The sequence below is a fragment of the Pyxicephalus adspersus genome, chromosome 7 (genome assembly GCF_032062135.1).
Source record: "Pyxicephalus adspersus chromosome 7, UCB_Pads_2.0, whole genome shotgun sequence".
Classification (NCBI taxonomy): Eukaryota; Metazoa; Chordata; class Amphibia; order Anura; family Pyxicephalidae; genus Pyxicephalus; species Pyxicephalus adspersus.
The window spans coordinates 54,080,825-54,098,619 of record NC_092864.1 but is presented as its reverse complement, the minus strand read 5'-3'; the positions used below and the strand labels follow the sequence as shown (position 1 = coordinate 54,098,619).

The 17,795-nt window shown below is 39.3% G+C and overlaps 1 protein-coding gene across 5 annotated transcripts in view; it reads right to left on the bottom strand.

Annotated features, from left to right (window-relative positions):
• The window catches only part of AGAP1 (ArfGAP with GTPase domain, ankyrin repeat and PH domain 1), a 232,650-nt gene that overhangs the window by 78,170 nt on the left and 136,685 nt on the right, over positions 1-17,795 (bottom strand). For all 5 annotated transcript variants that reach the window (XM_072418502.1, XM_072418504.1, XM_072418503.1 and 2 more), the window contains 3 exons: positions 13,643-13,770; positions 12,003-12,158; positions 7,599-7,691 (listed from right to left, as the gene is read on the bottom strand). In XM_072418502.1, the coding sequence (XP_072274603.1) occupies positions 7,599-7,691; positions 12,003-12,158; positions 13,643-13,770 (377 nt within the window). The remainder of the gene's footprint in view (positions 1-7,598; positions 7,692-12,002; positions 12,159-13,642; positions 13,771-17,795) is intronic.

Sequence of the window (17,795 nt, the reverse complement as noted above, 5' to 3'; positions counted from 1 at the left end):
GTCTTCTAAAAAGTTATAGTGAATATCTTGCTTTCAAATTGCCATACACAGCAAAGAAAAAAATAATGTGCATAGGAAGCCACATGTAGAACACTGGAGTTGTTATTTCTCATTTCTGCATGTACTATGGACACAGCTAATATTTTAATCATAATCTGTATGATAAAGTAATGAAAACCATGCTAATTGCTTTTCATACAAAAAATGGTATATTTTAGCTTGATGATACTTCCAGTGGCTGGTCAACCAAATCCATGCAATTTTGTAATATATTTAATACATATACTGCATTATAACCCACTATTAAGGTAGACAAGGAACCTGAAATGTGGGTCAGATAAGAGTTTCTCTTTGCACCAGCATCTGAGAACTGGTAGTGTTTGGTAATGAAATGGAAGCTTTAAGGCCAGGACAAGTCAGTAATATCAACCCAGCAGAAGATAGGTCGAGATCTGCAGGCCTAAACATTGTGTCTGAAGGGTAACCTTGGCATAAAAGTAAGGTTCATATTTAAGGGCTTGAAGGGAAAGCATATAGTAATTTCTGCCAATACATTTAAGTGCAGTATTTACCCTAATTTTTTTTTATATCAGTAATCCGTTTTTTAGGTTACATTTTTACTTGCTTGTTTTTTTAATATTGTAATAATTATACAATGTAGTATTTAGCCACTAGAGGGAGCTGTCAGTGTTAGGACTCTCATTCAATAACTATTGAGATGAAATATCGATAGATAGGGAGTGCAGTTTTTAATTTTGATTTTGCAGATTTTCAGCCTTGCATTATAAGAGAAGCAAAGTGCAACCACTGTGTAGAAAATCCAAAGCAGGATGCACAACCAGATTATGTAGTGTGAAAATGCTTCTGAATACAAATTATACAGAGACAATAGTTTTTGTTTAAAAAAAAAAAAATCAATGTATTACACGTTGATCTAAAAAACTAAAATAACTGCTATATTAAAATAGTTCATTTTAGGTTATAATAAAGGCTACATTTTTTGTTAGGTTCATAGTGAGCGGTCGGATGCTGATTTTAGGGCTGAAGTGGGGTATGGCTCATGTGAGAGAAGGTTTAAGTGATAAGGTCATCCTAATGCTGACCATGTATTAACTTGGAAACTGGAAAAGGAGGAAGCCATGACTGACAGATTACTGTTGTTGAATGCCAATAGAAAATAAAAATTGTCCATACATCGATGCTAAAAGATTCAATGTCCTGGAAGGCTGAAAATGTTTGAAGCAAAAAATATTTATGCTTGGTTTTCTGGGAAAAAACTAAAAGATCACAAATGGGGCAATGGACAATTTCACATGATTTTATTAACAGAGAAACGCAATGAATTTTCTCCACTTTGAGCTGTGGAGCAGCTTAACATAGGTATAAGAATCCCACAACTGTACAGCGTGCTACCCATGTATATCTTATACAATATATTCTGACCATGCTAATTTATTGTGAATCCCTTGATGTAGTTCCTAGCACTGTCCCTGCCATCCTTCAGAGGGTAGGGGTATCCCACCTATCCATAATGTTTCTTAATATAATCAAAGTGATATCTAGATATAACAGATGGAGTGCAGAATAAAGTGCAGAGATCCTGGGCTATGTACACACATCAGATAATTTGCGTCCGATAATCGGCCACGGGCTATCAGACAAGAATCTGACGTGTGTGCAGGGCTAGTCGTTCATGGATCTGTCCTGGCAGGTCCACGGGTGACAAACAATCGTAAAAGGAAGTGAAGGGGAGCAAGCGCAGCGGGGTGCCGCTTCGCCGCTCTCCCCCCTCCATGGAGCAGAACGGCGATATATGTACAGCACTCATTCAGTCTTTTGTTGTTGGAAAGGATTGTGAAAGATCTTTTACAAGGATATTTTTTGAACATGTGTACGTAGCCTTACCACCAGAAGCTTCTGAGAGTCTATGAAATAGTTAGGAGACATGGATGCCCAAGGACTGAAAATTCGTTTTGGCAGAAAAATCTCATACTAAACTGAATAAATAATATAAAAGTTTAGACATTTTAAAATTTACCTATTGCAGACAAAGTGCCATGTAGGCTGTGGAATGACTGCAGCTCTTTGTACATATAGCAATATTTGGTCTGATTTTATATAGGATATGAGCAGAAGTGTAGGCATAGTTGCAGCGTCAATGATTACTCGCATTTTAATCATTATCTATAATGGGTAAACAACATTTATAAATGACCACTACAATGTTTCCAATAACAAGCTGTTGACACTGCCTGAAACCTCCTACTCGTTACTTGGACACCTCTTAATTCTAGCTGGTAACGACTCTTATGTCACAAAATCTTCATTAAATGTTATTATTTAGCCATTATAAGCTTCTTCTGCCCACAAGCTGCAAACATGGTCCGGCGTATGCCCACTATCGGGTAGGGAAGATGGACACCATAGTAGTACCAAGATGATCAGGAGCTGCATAAGACAAATTGACCTAATTACATTTTACTCTTTTATGACCAATTCCGGTCATTTCACATCTTTGTCAACAGAACAAATGCTGCCATTTTGTGGTGTGCAAAAAAAAAAAAAAAAAAATAATAATTTTCTAATAATTTTATAAGCGCTGGGGTCAGATTTGCCCCTCGTAAGATAGCTCATAGCTTAAAATCGAAATATTAATGCATATTTAATTTTAAATTACAATTTAAAGGAATACTACTTTAAAAATGTTGCTACATGTTCTAAATACCCAGCACTTGTTATTCCATATGTGTTTATTAGATAAATATGCACATTTACCTATGCAGGGGTTAGTTTATGATCAGCGGCCTTGCATTAGGAAAGTGACCATAGTAAGTAAGCTGGTGATCATTCAGTGGAAGTACGCTGGCAGATTTTCTACACACAGTTAAATAGACTTGTGATCAGCCAGGTCATCCCTGATCAATACAACTGTAACAGATGCCTGTCCTTTGTCACGGGACGCAGAGCACTGAAAAAAACAAAGCATATCACTATTTATGTAAACTCTAGAATAGAGCTGTTATACGTGCAAGTCAGGTGTTTAATAGCACCATGAAAAATATTCAGTGTATTTTTATATAAAATTACTATAAATGCATACATAAGTCTTTATATTTAAACACTTTTCTTTTAATGTAATCTTCCTTTTTCCTCAAACATCAGTTTAAAAAATGCATTGTTGCCACACATTAGGGCTGTACTGTTGTCCAGTGCCAGTTCTCCTCTGGTATAAATGACATTCAGAGTCCTTTAGCTCACTTCTGGTGAGATTAGGGAGTCAGGGACACACCCTTGGGGAGGCTTATTTTGGCCTGGGTTAAAAAAAAAGCCCAATTTTCCAGATAATTGTGAAGATGGCATACCATCTTCAGCATTCTCTGCTGCAGCAACTGACCACTAAGGCACTGGAGAAGAGGTAGAATTGTGGGTTGTAAAACCAACCAGAAGACAGCAAGTAAAAGGGTATTTATACTAAAAACTGAGGTAAAGACAAAATCATGGAAAACCTACAAGATGGGCTGCTTCGTAAACAAAATATGCCTGCTGTGCCAATGGATAAGCCATTCCCAGACACCACTAGAGGGCGCTCTAGTGAGACAAGAGATGCCCACAAATTTGAACCATTGAAGTCCAGTAAAGCTCTTGGGAGAGCTGAAAGGGAAAAAAAAACCTTGCTTGATGCATGCTGAATGAAATAAAGGAATATATATATACCACAGTCTTTGCAAGGGCCTAAAAGGCTGGGACACACTAAGGCAAACATTTAGGGGGTAACTACCTTCCCTTTCCATTATTTTAATAAATGTATGCAAAGTGTGTAAACCTGTGTTCCCAACTATAGTCTGTGGATTGTACAGCGAAAAGATCTCAGTAAAGCTGTGTACACACTTCCAATTTTTGTCGTTGGAAAGGATCTTTCACGATCCTTTCCAACGACAAGGGAGTGCACGATGCATGAACGATGCTGTACATACAGCACCGTTCATGCTCTATGGAGAGGGGAGGGGGAGAGCGACGGAGCGGCACCCTGCTGCGCGCTCTCCCCTTCCCTTTCATTAGGATTGGCTGTCGTCCATCGTCCGTGGATCCGGCAGGTCGGTCGTCCGGACGATGGACGACACCGACTGTACACACGGCAGATTTTCGCCCGATAATTGGCCGATGCCGATTATCGGGCGATAAAAATCTGACGTGTGTACGTAGCTTAAGTGATTTGTCCTGCACAACCAAGATCATTTAGAGGGTTAGTCTACCAAATATTGATATTTTAGCTATAGGTGGTGTCTCCTTTTCATCATGTGTTGGTTTTCCTAAATCTTTTGGCCATTCCAATAGCAAGGTTTTTCCATTTTCCATTTTCTTCCAATATTTAATAAAACTACTACCAGAAACGTTATCATAGCAACAGAAGGTGTTCCGACCTGAAAACTTAGGTACAGGGATCTGGTTAACCTAGTCTCTTATGATAGCAAAATCTAATCTATGGTCTTGCCACATTTTTCTTAAAATCAAGTGACCCTGTTAAATAAAATGAGCCTTTAATGAGACAAAAACGATAAACTGATCAACATCTCTTCTTTCAATTAATCCAGCGTTGTAAAATAATAAAGGTACAATTTGCTTTGTTTTGATGGGTAACAGCTCATCATTGCACCTTGTAAGATTTTAATAAGTAAGTGTAAATGTTCATTATTTTATTTAGCTTATACAAACAAAGCATCTAGCACCCACTCCACAAAACAAGCTGTGAAGCAAAGCGCAGGAAAATACACACACATACTGCATCTAGCTCCCCGCACACACAAACACACATTGCATCCAGCTCACATCCCCACATTGTTCCTATCATTACATCTAATTGGTAAACATGATTGTGGAGCTGGGAGAACAGACACTTAACGAAAAGCAACAAAAAGGGAAAAAATGAAGTGAGAGAGAGTGTGCAGACCCCAGGGAATTACCAAATCAATTAACAACTAATTCAGGATGTAATTTCCGGATTGCCTCTTAGCACAAAACTGTATCTTTAATTTCTCAAGCAATAAGCATCATCCAGAGAGAGGGCTCTAACACACACTGACGCTTCAAATGAGTTTACAAGTATCTCTTTTTGATTGGCTATATAACATTATTTTCTTCACAGTTCGTTGACACTGCTGCCGAGTGCTTGGAAAGATTTAATTATACTGGTACAATCGTTAGCAGCTTTCAGTCCCATCCACAAGGACTCGTAATGAGTCTCTGTGACTCAACCAACGCTGGGTGACCAAATTATATGCGGCAAAGTGATACAATTCCGCTCCTAATGGGAAACTGTTTATGGGCCCCATTTAATAAAGATTTGTCCCAGAGGCTCTGGCGCGAGGCGCTGGAAAGAGACGTACAAACTTCTGACCAGAGATCTGATCTATCTCCTGTGACAGCAGGCGGGGAGCGGAGGTCTGTGTAGGGTCCTGTATCACGGGTTTAAAGTGGAGCTGTCACAAAGTACAATCGCTCAACAATAATAATTCAGCTTGGAACAATTTTCTCAGCAGTTGTGTAGATTTATAGGCTCCCTATATCACTGGATTACAATGTCACATATGATTGTAGATAGCAACACACGTAGGGATTCAGCTTCTGCAAAGATTAAAAGCATGCTGCCGTTTTTGACATCCTTTAGGAGTATGTAATAACACCTGTAAACCCAGCACACAGGAAGGCATGGTACTATTTAGGTTCTACATTGCTGAGAAGAACAATTAGGTGACATATGACAAAAACCCTGCAATGCAGTGATGAAATGGAAGAACTGGTCACTAAGTGGCATGAACGTGTGGATTGCAAGCTCTGTGATCAAACGCACCATAGAAAATGTCCACAGCATCGCAGGGCATCTGTGGTGGTGAGTGGACACAAACATTAACACCCTGGCAGCGGATACCCCTTGAGCCCCCTCGCATCTGCCAGCATGGATCTGCATGTCACCTTCCTTGTCTCATTTGTACCTCATTAACTGCCTCTGACTTAACAAGATTTATGCAAATGGCACCAGAGGAGCCTCTGCCTCCCATTGCAATCAAGCGTTTTGTATGTACGGCACTCTGCAGCCAAAAGAAGAGCAATATGGGAGAGGAGTGAGGCGCTAATACAAATATTGCACTCATAATACATTGTATGTGTGCCCAATTCCAGGTGCATTAAATATGTATTTATATATGAAGAAAGTCATGCAATTACAGAGAATAAAAATAAGTTACACGTGCTTAGTGGAGCAGTGTTACATTTAATCTACATTGGAAAACTGATGCTCTGAATTTAACTGGTTGCTAAAGGCAACACCTCATCTGTGTTTGGTTTTTCCTAAACGATTGCATTATTGTTGCATATATGGAAAGGGTTTAGTGATGTGCTTAGGCTGCACCCCAACAATTACACAGAGCTAATTGTCACAGTCATTTAATATAGGAATCATTAAAAAAACATGGCTGTGTACTCAACAGGGTCCATTTTTAAAGCAGAGAATCTGACATTCACAGAAACATTCCATGGTGGGGAATTTTCCAGGTCCATATGTTTCAATGTCAGTAATTGATTCTCTATCAGGTAATTCAGGGAATGTTGAAATCACTGCTTTTAAAATGGAGCTCAGCAGGGTTTGCTCTATTTATACATTCTGTCAGTATTTGGCACCCTTAGATAATGGTTCTTACCAACTTATATACTTGGAGAGCTTTTGGGGAAATATGGAATGTTTGGGTACTCAATGGTCATCTTCACAGCAGCATAAACCTATTCAAAACGTAAAACTATTGTAGAACCCTTAAAGACTCCCTGATGTCTGTGGAGGCAGAAATCACAAGTTGTATATGTGTTCCCAGACTCGTTATATGGCTCTTGCACGCAATCTGGATTCACACCAAAGCATTTCTTCCTCGTTAGGCTACTAACGGCCTCTTATGGGCTAACGTTTCCAAGCCGCAGCTCCTGCTGACTCTACCTCGCCCCCCTTTTCCCTGAGCGTCACCAGAAAGGATTAATTAAGCCCGTTCATTAGGGCTGTAAACGCTCACTCGGGTAATGGAGGCCTAAATGAAACTGAACCTAATCAAAAGGTACAAGTACTTCATTAGCAAATTACAAACAGGGTCTTGCAGCTGACACGTTCAGTGTGGCTAATTGCCCATCGGCCTTCAGAGGGGGGCTTAGATTACCAGCCAAATCAAGCCCGTACGTGGTTATCAGAGGGGGGCTCCCAATCCCCCAGCAGACAGGCGCAGAGAGGCCCAATCAAAGCATTCTGCACAAAGGCGTCACTTTGAAGCTGCCTGGGCCTGGCTGCCTCCCCCTGAACAGCTCACTTCATTAGGGCCTGTTGTCACATGGCAGATCCCCTCCCCCTCTCACACCACCTCTTTATCCTAATGATCCCATTTTAATGTGCGCAGGATTCGTGCCTAATTGATGTCAAGTGAGCAACTCTTCCACATTCAGGGAGGGGGGCATCAAACGCAGTGCAGAGAGCGGGGGGCTTGGAGACGAGACCCCGAGCGTGGGCTCCTCTAATTACACACTGGAGCCTGGCGGAGGGAGGCGGAGGCAGGGAGGAAGCTTACCTGTTTAATTGGTATTGCTCGCCCGCTGCCGATGCTGTCTGCTCTGCTCTCTAGACCTTTCTTATCTTTGTCTGGGTCGCTCCCTTTTCGAGACTGAAAAGCAAAAGTTCACATCCCGTTAAAACCTCCACAAACACAGAGCGTCCGCTCTCCAGGCGCGCCTCCCGCCCCCCGCCACAGCAGTCTGCTTCATTTAATCTGCTGTGGACACAGAAATTAGAACAGCAAGGTTAGATTGCAAGCTCCTGCAGAAAAATAATGTCTTACCGTCAGACTGCTCCTCAGTCAGCAGACTATTAATACACCTTTTACTGAATACCTAGAATAATCCATTCATTAGATGTTGTATGCTGATTCACACGCTTCCAGGTAATTTACTCTAATTATTTTTTTTAAAAAGGACCGAATGCTGGAACCCATTACTCTGCAGCAAGGGTAAAACTGAATGTTACCATGGATAGAAAACCCAATCCGCTTAATGTTGGCTGCATGGGGTAGTATGTCTATGTAAACCAACTCACAAATCCAAAAACCCCAATCAAGCCTATCACTGTCAGGGGGAACAAAATGATTGGTTGGATGGGTTTTCTCACAGCGACATAAGAGATCAACCTGGGTATTAGCTTCTATATTCTCGATCTGGGTATTAGCTTCTATATTCTACCATGTACGACAGCTAAAGAGCAATGGGTTCCTATAGGTACTACCTTCAATTGTAAAAGATGGAATCTACATGCTATGACCAAAACCAGTATAAAGATATATTTCTTAGAGCACACTACACAGACAGAGTAGCTGGGCAGATTTCAAGAGCCAAGCTGCACATATAGGATGCCTAAGTATACACACATTTGAGATACATTTACCATGCACACCTAAGAATTTGCATGGAGGAATAAAACAATTAGTTTGTGATTTGCTGTAATGCTGGATTTTAAAAGTCTGTCTGTGTGCAAGCCATAAGCCATGTCTGCAGCTCTCATTCATAACCCCTTGTGATCTGTAGCCATTTTGAAGCCCTAGGTACAGATGAGTTTGTACACAGGCTATTATTGACCATTTGGATCAGTTTGATAATTAAATTCAACTCCAAAATCTCAAGATGGTGCATACATTGGAGAAAAAGTAGTTGTAAATGGACAACAATTTGATGCTCTTTCTTTCAGATGATTCTTTGGTATAGCTACAGCCAGTATTGCCAATGCCAATGATAGAAGACTTGGGTGCAGCTAGGGAACAAATCCATAGTTTGGGTGGGTATTGCTTGTAACTTTGCTTCCATAGGTGTGTGGTGTCAGTTTTAGTTGTCTGTCCCTAGAGATAATAAAGATGCATTAGTAAAACTAATGGATACACTAAAATGACCTTCAATGTAGCAATTAGATTAGACTTTTTCTACAACCCTCCTGGACAACTCTTCTCATCCTCTAACCTCATGGAAGTACCATACAGGATTTGGGAGAGCCAAAACACTACTCCGTTCAGTGTGTTATCAGCATACAACACATACCGCATACAGATTTGGTTTGGGAATAAATCAGGAACTTTTACTTTAATTGCACTTTCTTTAATCTGGCATATATGCAAAACAGCATAGAAGGTTTGTTAAATTCTGCTGAAAAAGCGCTGATGCTGAAGAACACAGGGTGTTTATTATTTGCTGAAGTTAGAAAAATAAATACATCATTATGATTGCATCGACGTGTCACCTACACACAGGGGAGACAGCCATTTTGCCAGATGAACCAATATGCATGACAGAGAAGCCTATCAATTTACTAGAGAAATAGTGACATCACTGATCATGGAGGCACAAGACACAAAGGGGCTTATTCAGTATGGCACAACAAAGGGCAGTGATGATATGTAAAAAACAAAACCCATAACAAGCAGAGAAGAACCATTTTTCTATGACCTTAATTTTAATTAAATGGGAATTGACTGGTTGCTATGGGTTACTACATTCCAGGTATTGATCTAACAATGTGTTATATTATAGAAGTGTTTTTATATTATATAAGGTTTAAATTATAGAGCTGAAGGAATTTCTTTTAATAAGAATACATGTTCTAAAGAAAACTGTCCAAAAAGGCAGTCCTCTCGAGAGAGATTTTCTACTACTTCACCTTGTGTCTCTGGGATAGGAATTGAAGAGAAATCTCTCCAATTGAAAAGATGACAAAGAATAGACAAATAAGTTTTGTACCACTTTCCTGCACCTTGTAACTTCACCTACTGCTGGTGGTTAATGGTACATCTTCTGCCTATGTGTGTTCATGCAAGAATCAGTGCGTCTATTCTGCTAGAATCGCTCTCATTGTCACTTTTTGTGAGATGAAATTATAGCACATTGGCGTCTTGGGTAAACTAACAATGCCATGATCCCCAACACAGTAGGGATTAACAAAGACCAACTTGTTTCATGTCCAGCCTGGGTGGTAGCCATAGCTTCTTCTATAGAAACAGTAGAGTGAGCGTAGCCACTCTGGGACAGGAAAAATATTATTTGCAGTATCACCTGGTGATAATAAGAACTGGTGAGTGCCAATATATTAGATTTTTATTGGGTTTAAATATGCTGCAGAACTAAGCCTCAATTCTGTATTTTGTTCAGCAAGATAACATTTGAGAATAAATATATTTGGTGCCCTAGTGATCAATATTAATGGAATGGAAGTATATTAGAGATTCAACAGTTCTTCAACAGTTATTCTACACAACTGGAAGTAACCTTGTTTAAAATTGAGGTTTAAAGAGCAACTCTGCTCAAAATATACTGTCTGTTTTGGGTGGGCAATAATCTGTTACTGGTCTTATACCTCTAACAAGCGACAGAATGACTTAGCTGGCTGTTATTAGGAAAAAATAGCTCTAAGTGCTGTGTGACCAGTATCTGCCAGCCTCACTTCTCTCCTCCATCTTCCATTACATAAGAGGAATATTCTACCAAGGAATTGGTTCCAGGTCAAAGAGGTCCTGCCAGATGATCCACCTATGTGAGAGTAGCTGGGTCCTGCATGCACCATTTTCACCATCTAATGGAAACTTCATGAACACAGTGCAACACTGTTGCCAAACTACTGGCAATAGTGAAGACCTGTTGGTGATTCAATCTCTGTCCTCTGCACCCACTACAGAGCTATTTTGTGAGAGAAAATTTTTATATATAAACACATACACCTTATGCTGTGCTCTTTTTTAATTATATATTTCTTTTTGGAGTTATACGTTTTTACGCTATCTATACAAAGAGGTAATGGTTTGTATTAGACCCCTGGAGAAGCCTCCTTTCATCCAATGTGTACATACATATTTAAATCACAATGCTCAATCTTACTGCCCCTCTCTACATAAGTGTCAACTCACATCTATTTAATGAACAGATTATCTACGGCCAATAATTTGTAAAGTGGGTTTTCAGTGGAGAATTGTTTTAAACCCTACATTTTTTTTAACACAGACTATCTTTCTATTTTGGTAAAAATGTCTTACATCAACTATGCCAACCTTTAGGCTGCTACAGCAAAAAAACACAATTATTTAAAGATGTTAAAATTGGTTTAAATTTTTATTGTCCTAGACCTTCAATTCCAATGCTTAGTGAAAAGAAAAACAAAGCTAGGCTCTGTCATTCTAAATCTCCCTAAGCCTATGGAATAAAAATGCCTTGATCTCTCCTGCCACCTGGTGGAAATAAGAAGAAATAAAGCAACAGATTAAGGCTGAGCACACATAGGCGATTTTAGTACAATCACGCCATAAAAATCGGTCGTGATTGCCTGTGGTTAATCACAAGGGGTTGCTAGAATTAGCACTGCACTATCATTAGCAAAGAAGCCTTGGTATGTTCTACACTCACACATTTTTGCATATGCATGGAGATCGCAAGCAATAAATTATGAGGCTATCATGGATAATGAACACACTATTTTTAATTGGCCATATGTGTCCAGCCTTAGGGACTTTACACACAAGTGCATTGCAGTGAGGCATAGAATGCATGGTAATAAACGTAAAAAGTGCAGTGCCATTCTTTTTAAAATGCCCCATCACAAATGCATCTTAACAGCACAATACACAGGTACTGCACTGATAAAATTGTGAACGTCCATGTATGTTGGTGGCCATTTAAAATAAGTGAGCTGTTTAATGCAAAGCGCATTAATGAGCAAACACCACACGTTAAACATAATTGTGTGAATTACCATATGGCATAGTATAAACGGGCCCTTAACTTCAAAGTTTCAGTAGGAAAAGTGTTTGAATTGATAAGTTAGGTCCTGCTTTTTAAATACAGATGAAAGGATCAGCTCAAATACTGGCAAAATGGCAGTCTCTGCTGCGTTATTCACAGAATCATCAGAGATCAGGGGTAGAAGGAAACACACACTGAGCTGAACTCACCGTGAACAGGTTTGATCTTCGCTTGGACTGTTTGCGCACTGGAGTTGGGGTACTGGCAGTAGGAGGCACGTCAATCCTCAGCTCTTTCTGGCTTGTGCTGGGAGTGGATGGAACGGATGAAGAATAGTCACTTAGACTGCCTCCTCCATTACTTGTCTGTAAACAAAGGACATAGAAAAATGTTACACTGTTGTGCATGAATCAAAGGGCACATCATTATTTTAAATATTTGATAAACAGCTGGTGAATCTCTTACACTAAAGTCTGTTTCAATAGATGATATTGGGGGAAAAAATTAGGTCCAAGCAAGTAAAAACCTGAACTAGAGGCTTGTATATACTAACTTTCATCTTAGTGTCCCTTTAGCATTTCTTTATTCAGATATTTGCAATAACTCAATACAAAACAACTCTGTGGTAGAGATCTGTCACTTCTGATCACTTAACTTGGGCAAGGTGATCCTGCATGCATTCATCCTGTAGTATTCCGACGGCCTGTGGTGGCTAGGCCTGCTCGGTACTTTTCACGGTTATATTTTCTGAACAAGCTACCTTTAGCCCAGTAATTATGCCATTGTTGGTTTACAAGGTAATATCTGGATTTGCAAAGGCTTTATTTAGGGGTACACAAAGCAAATTTAATGTGCCTATCTAAAAAGAGATGAAAGGTTTTTGTATTGGAGTTCAGCTTTAAAACTTTCATGTCTCAACTGTGTTGCGTATAAGCTAAAAGCAGATTGATTTAGAAATCCACCACTGTTCACTCCTAAATATGTAAACACATTTCAGGGACTCTCAACCAGCATCTGAGCAGAGGGCTTAAGCCCTGGCAACTGTCGTAAAACAACACTGGCTTATTTAACAGTTTCCTTCCCTTATACTGGGGCAAAGGAATTGGAATCTATCAGATTTTTACTGATATATTTAGGCCCCATTAGACAGATTTTCCCTTAACTTAATGTCTCATTGACAACAGTATTATATGTCAAGTGAAATCTACAAGTCAGGTGAAATCTATAACTGCACCATAGAGAAAAAACAATTGCATTGACATTTATTGTTAGACAAGGAAAGCAATTTCCCTCATAAAAATGCACAGCTTCCTGTTGGTCTAGCTGGAGCAGTGTTTCTCAACTGGAGGTTGCGAAGAGTTGAAAAAGCAATGAGCCTCTCGGGTTGATTTAACCAGCACCAATCATCTTTTTGCCTATCTGTAAGGGTGACATTCATTCTACTGGCCAGCAATGCAGGTTGCATTCTTTCCACTTACTACCAAGCTAATGTACTGTGAGCCAAGAATATAGAAAAATGCAACGGTTCCCCTGAAGACATGAAAGTTCACAGATATATACAGTTTGGCTGTTTGCAGCTGGATCAGGTGAAAAACTCATTTTTATGGGTCAAGCAAATGCCTGCCTATACATTTGAAGTGGGAGACGTGATAGTTTGAAAATAATTTCATTGCACCATTGGTAAAACTGTGGTGTTGGAGGAAGTCCGGCCACACCCTAAACACCAACACCCTAAACTTTGGTACAGTCTTAGCTGGAAAGCCACTTATTATCTAGTCATGTAAGAAAAATGTATGGTGCAGCAGCAGCTAGAAGGATATTTCATCCATATGGTTTATAAAGAACCTACCTGGCTGATATGTACAGCTGACACCTGCGCTGAGCACACAGATGTGTGGCTGGGGGAGTTTGGCAGAGACTTGCAGGGTCCAATGGAAAGCTGTTGCTTCTTCCGGGTTGCCACGATCTTCTGGGCCACTGAAAACAAAACAGAACAAAAATGCTGAGTCAGATGAAAAGAGAAAGCACATGAAATAGTGAGGAAAACCAATACAAAGGAGAGACTGGGACAGAAGAAAAAAAACAAAAAATGTACACACGAAATTATTAAAGGGATGAAAGAGTGTTAATACATTTTGCACACACAATATTATGTTCTTTTATTGTACTGCCGGCCAAGTTTAAAAACACAAGACTCCACCACCCAACAACACATACCAAATCACTCTGATACCTAAAACAAAAGCTGTATAGCTTATTTTAAATGATCATTATAATAATTATAATATTGTAAAAGAAACAGCGCAGATTCATTTCTCTCCAGAGCCATTCTATGCAATTATCTTTTCAACTCATTATTTAACAGAAAGTAAATTAATTGGTTAAAATGTCAATATTTTAAAATAGCACATGCTGAAGAAAGCGATGTAAAAGGACACCAGCATCTGTGGATGCTCACAATCCTGTGAACGGAGCCATATATACACATACATAGATTTTACACAAAACCTGACACATTGCGGTATGGGTGAGATGAGCACGTACCTTTGATTCTGACATTAAACACTTCTGGATTTGGAGAGGAGAACCCCCCAACACCCCCCGCCCCCCAATGCCCCTTAAGCTCTGCTCGGCCAGAGCAATGAATCCTACATTAGCCATAAAACATCCCCCCCCTCCCAAAACCTGACACTGTCTCCTGGCCTCCCTCCCTTTCTCGCAACATTAAAACAAATTTATCTTCATTTATGTCGCAATTACCTCTCCGGGTTGTTAATTTGCTGGAAATGGAGCTATTCTTTAATTGCTCCTATTAATGGGGGGATTTAAATGTGCTTGTAATAAGCTGTTACCTTCAAAACGGGACAAAGTCACCCACGACGTATCAATAGAGAACACAATTCTCTCTGGGACTGGGGCAATCTTTGCAACCCCTCCCAAAAAGAAAAAGAAAAAAAAAGAAGAAGGCTTCATGCCTGTCCTTCTAGGATACATATAGGGTACAACATAATATTGATTTAAAGCACGCCAAATATAATGCTAAAAGCTGTGAAGCGTGCCAGCCACCAACAATCAGATGCATTGTGAGGTTAACCAATATATCAAAACACAAAACAATTCCTATTAAACCATTCTAAAGGAAAAAAATGTGTGTATATATATATACATACACATATGCATGTAGAGACTCCGTGCTAGTACAGAGATATCCGCATCACTTGATCCTAGCACTGTCATCTTCACTTCCAGTGAAGTGTTAATTTACAATACAATTATATTAAAAAATTGTAAGCTGCCTTTTCTCAGAGTGATTCTGCTGCTAAACGTCTGTTTCCAGGGGACAGATCGTGGAAATGAAGCTTAGCTTGCACAAGAGATTTATAGCGGGAGAATAAAGTCCTCCTACCCCTGATCTGGAGAGCTGATCCTAATGGTCCTACGTTTATGGATTTATAAGACACTTAATGGCAAATTGTAGCAAAATAGAAGCCGAGTCAGCTGGAGACAGAGTGTCATACAAATATGCAATTAATATACTAGCTACATATCCAGGCAAGTTTTTCCTTTAGAATATTTTAGATATATATGAATGTGTAAATGTATATATACATATTCATGGGTGTGTTGTCCAAAATGTAGCAATACAAATTTTGCTGACTAATATATGATTCTCTGCAGACAGACAAATCTGTATTCAGACTTTAAAGGATTTAGGGGTTTTACAAAAGTGATTGGCCAATTCCATTTATCTACATAACTATTCCTGTAATGTCTGTAAATTAAAGTGTACTGTACTATTTACAAATCAATGGAAACAGCATATGGTTAATATATCACATAAGGTCACATTATCTTAGTTAGGTAAACAGTAAAACTTCCTTATATTTACTATACAAGGCATATTGCATTGAGTGTCCTTTGCAGGGTAAACACAAAACAGAAAAGCCTTTCTCAATCAAGGTTTCACTGTGATACTGTAGTAATGATATTTCATTGTGCCCATTACTGCCATTGTATTCCCTACCATAATAATAATAATTGTTCAACAAAGAAAAAGCAGCTCTTCTGCCATGAAGTTTTTACCAACTGGTAAACTGTTGGCTATAGACAGTGGGCCAAGTTCAGTGATCTCCCCAGCCCGTTTTAGCCGGGCGCACCACCCAGCACTTTTCAGTAACCACCCGACTGTTTTTGGGTGGTTACTGAAGAGTTGGGTCACAATACAGAGGCTGCCACCATCCTAGAGCTTCTTCCCACCAGACTTAACAAAATTTCTGCATTAAATGCTGAAGTTACCCTGAAGAGTGATGTAAAGGATAGACAGACTGGGATTCTAGCTGCGGGTGAATGTCAGGCTAATTGACCCTGGCTGCATGAAATAAGTGGGCATGGTGGATAAGTTACAATGGCAAACCATTAGTGGAACTAAGTTGTGCTATACAATGACACCTTGCACTGCTCTATCCACCTGCGGATTCATACACCACATGTAAGGAGAGGGGCATTTCCCGCCTAATAATCAATTGGGAAGGGGGCTTCTCCACTAACTACTAACGTGAGTGATCATTGTTCATCGCCTGCTTTTTCAACATTCTTATTTTTGAATAATCTTAATTTCATGATTAAACAAAAAAGAAAGGTTTGTTAAAATGATTCACATTGGCTGTCAAATAGGCTCAGTATACCAAAATCTTTATTAATTTACTGTAATTTGTGGCCAAATATGCAACCTACTTGTCACACTATGTACAAAATCTGTAGGTTTTTTCTGTGTGAATGATCAGCTTAAGGTACAGAGCTATTTAGCCAAGCTATACAGACCCAGATTAAAAGGAAATTCAGAATTTCATATGGGGATTCCTGTTATTACAGCATTGGGTTATATTTCTAAAGTATTCTATATACATTGACCTATATAGCTCAGAGCACATGACAGCCTATAACTGTTAAATTATTAGTAAGATTGCTATATACAAAAAAATGTATGGGAATATTCTATCCATATGTAGCAACCCTATCTATCTTCTCTGTCTATATTAAAAATTCTCAAATTGACTGCTGTTCTTTAGCCAGGACATGCTGAGAATTGCTGCTCCTAAGCAGCTAGAAGGGTGCCTGGCGGCTGCTCCAGTCCTCTTCTTCCCTGTTCACAGTAAGAGACACTTAGCAAGATTCCAAGGCTGAAAGTTTGCACTGTGGTGTCTCCTGTGAAAGCAGACAGAAGCCTTCTCATCAAAACATGGTTGGAATATTTATAGGTTTCGGATTATGCCAGATTCGCCATTAACATCTTGTTTTGAAGCTTCATTTTGCAGCTCACTCACCCTTGCACAGCTCAAAGCTCATCCAGACAGACAAGGAATGCTCGGAGGGCACATTAATATACCTCAAAGGTTACAAGACATGGCCTGCTAGCTCCTGCCTACTTATTTCATGGGTTATTACCAAGCTCAGCATATCCATGTATAATCAATTGTGGTACAATAGCACCATCAGCTGTACATTACAGGAACTGCAATACAATGTAAAAAGGACCATAGTATACAATGTTTTTAACCTTTTGCAGCATTGCAAAGATGAAGTAAAACAAATAGTAATACTACAAACTCAGTGTTCTGCTGTTTGGAGTAATATGATCATCCATCAATTACTAAAACGCACAGGTGCTTACTTTTGTAAATAAATACTATTTTTTTGTTCAGATCAGTAAAGTTTAACCACTGGAATCACTTTAGGTTCTTAATGAGGTAAATATTACCAGTCCAATTACATGGGCTTTAGCAACCCTAATCTTTGACAGCACAGTATCTTCCAAAGTGATAACAATCCATAATCAAAGGCAAGAAATAGGAGGATGAAACAAAAGCCAGCAATCACAGCCAGGTCATCTGCCACAGAAAAGAATAATATGTATACCGTTTTTTAAGAATTATGTTATGACATTGATTATGTTAAATGCTGGCCATTTGGAATAAAGTCAGGAGTGTTCTTTCTGCTGACCA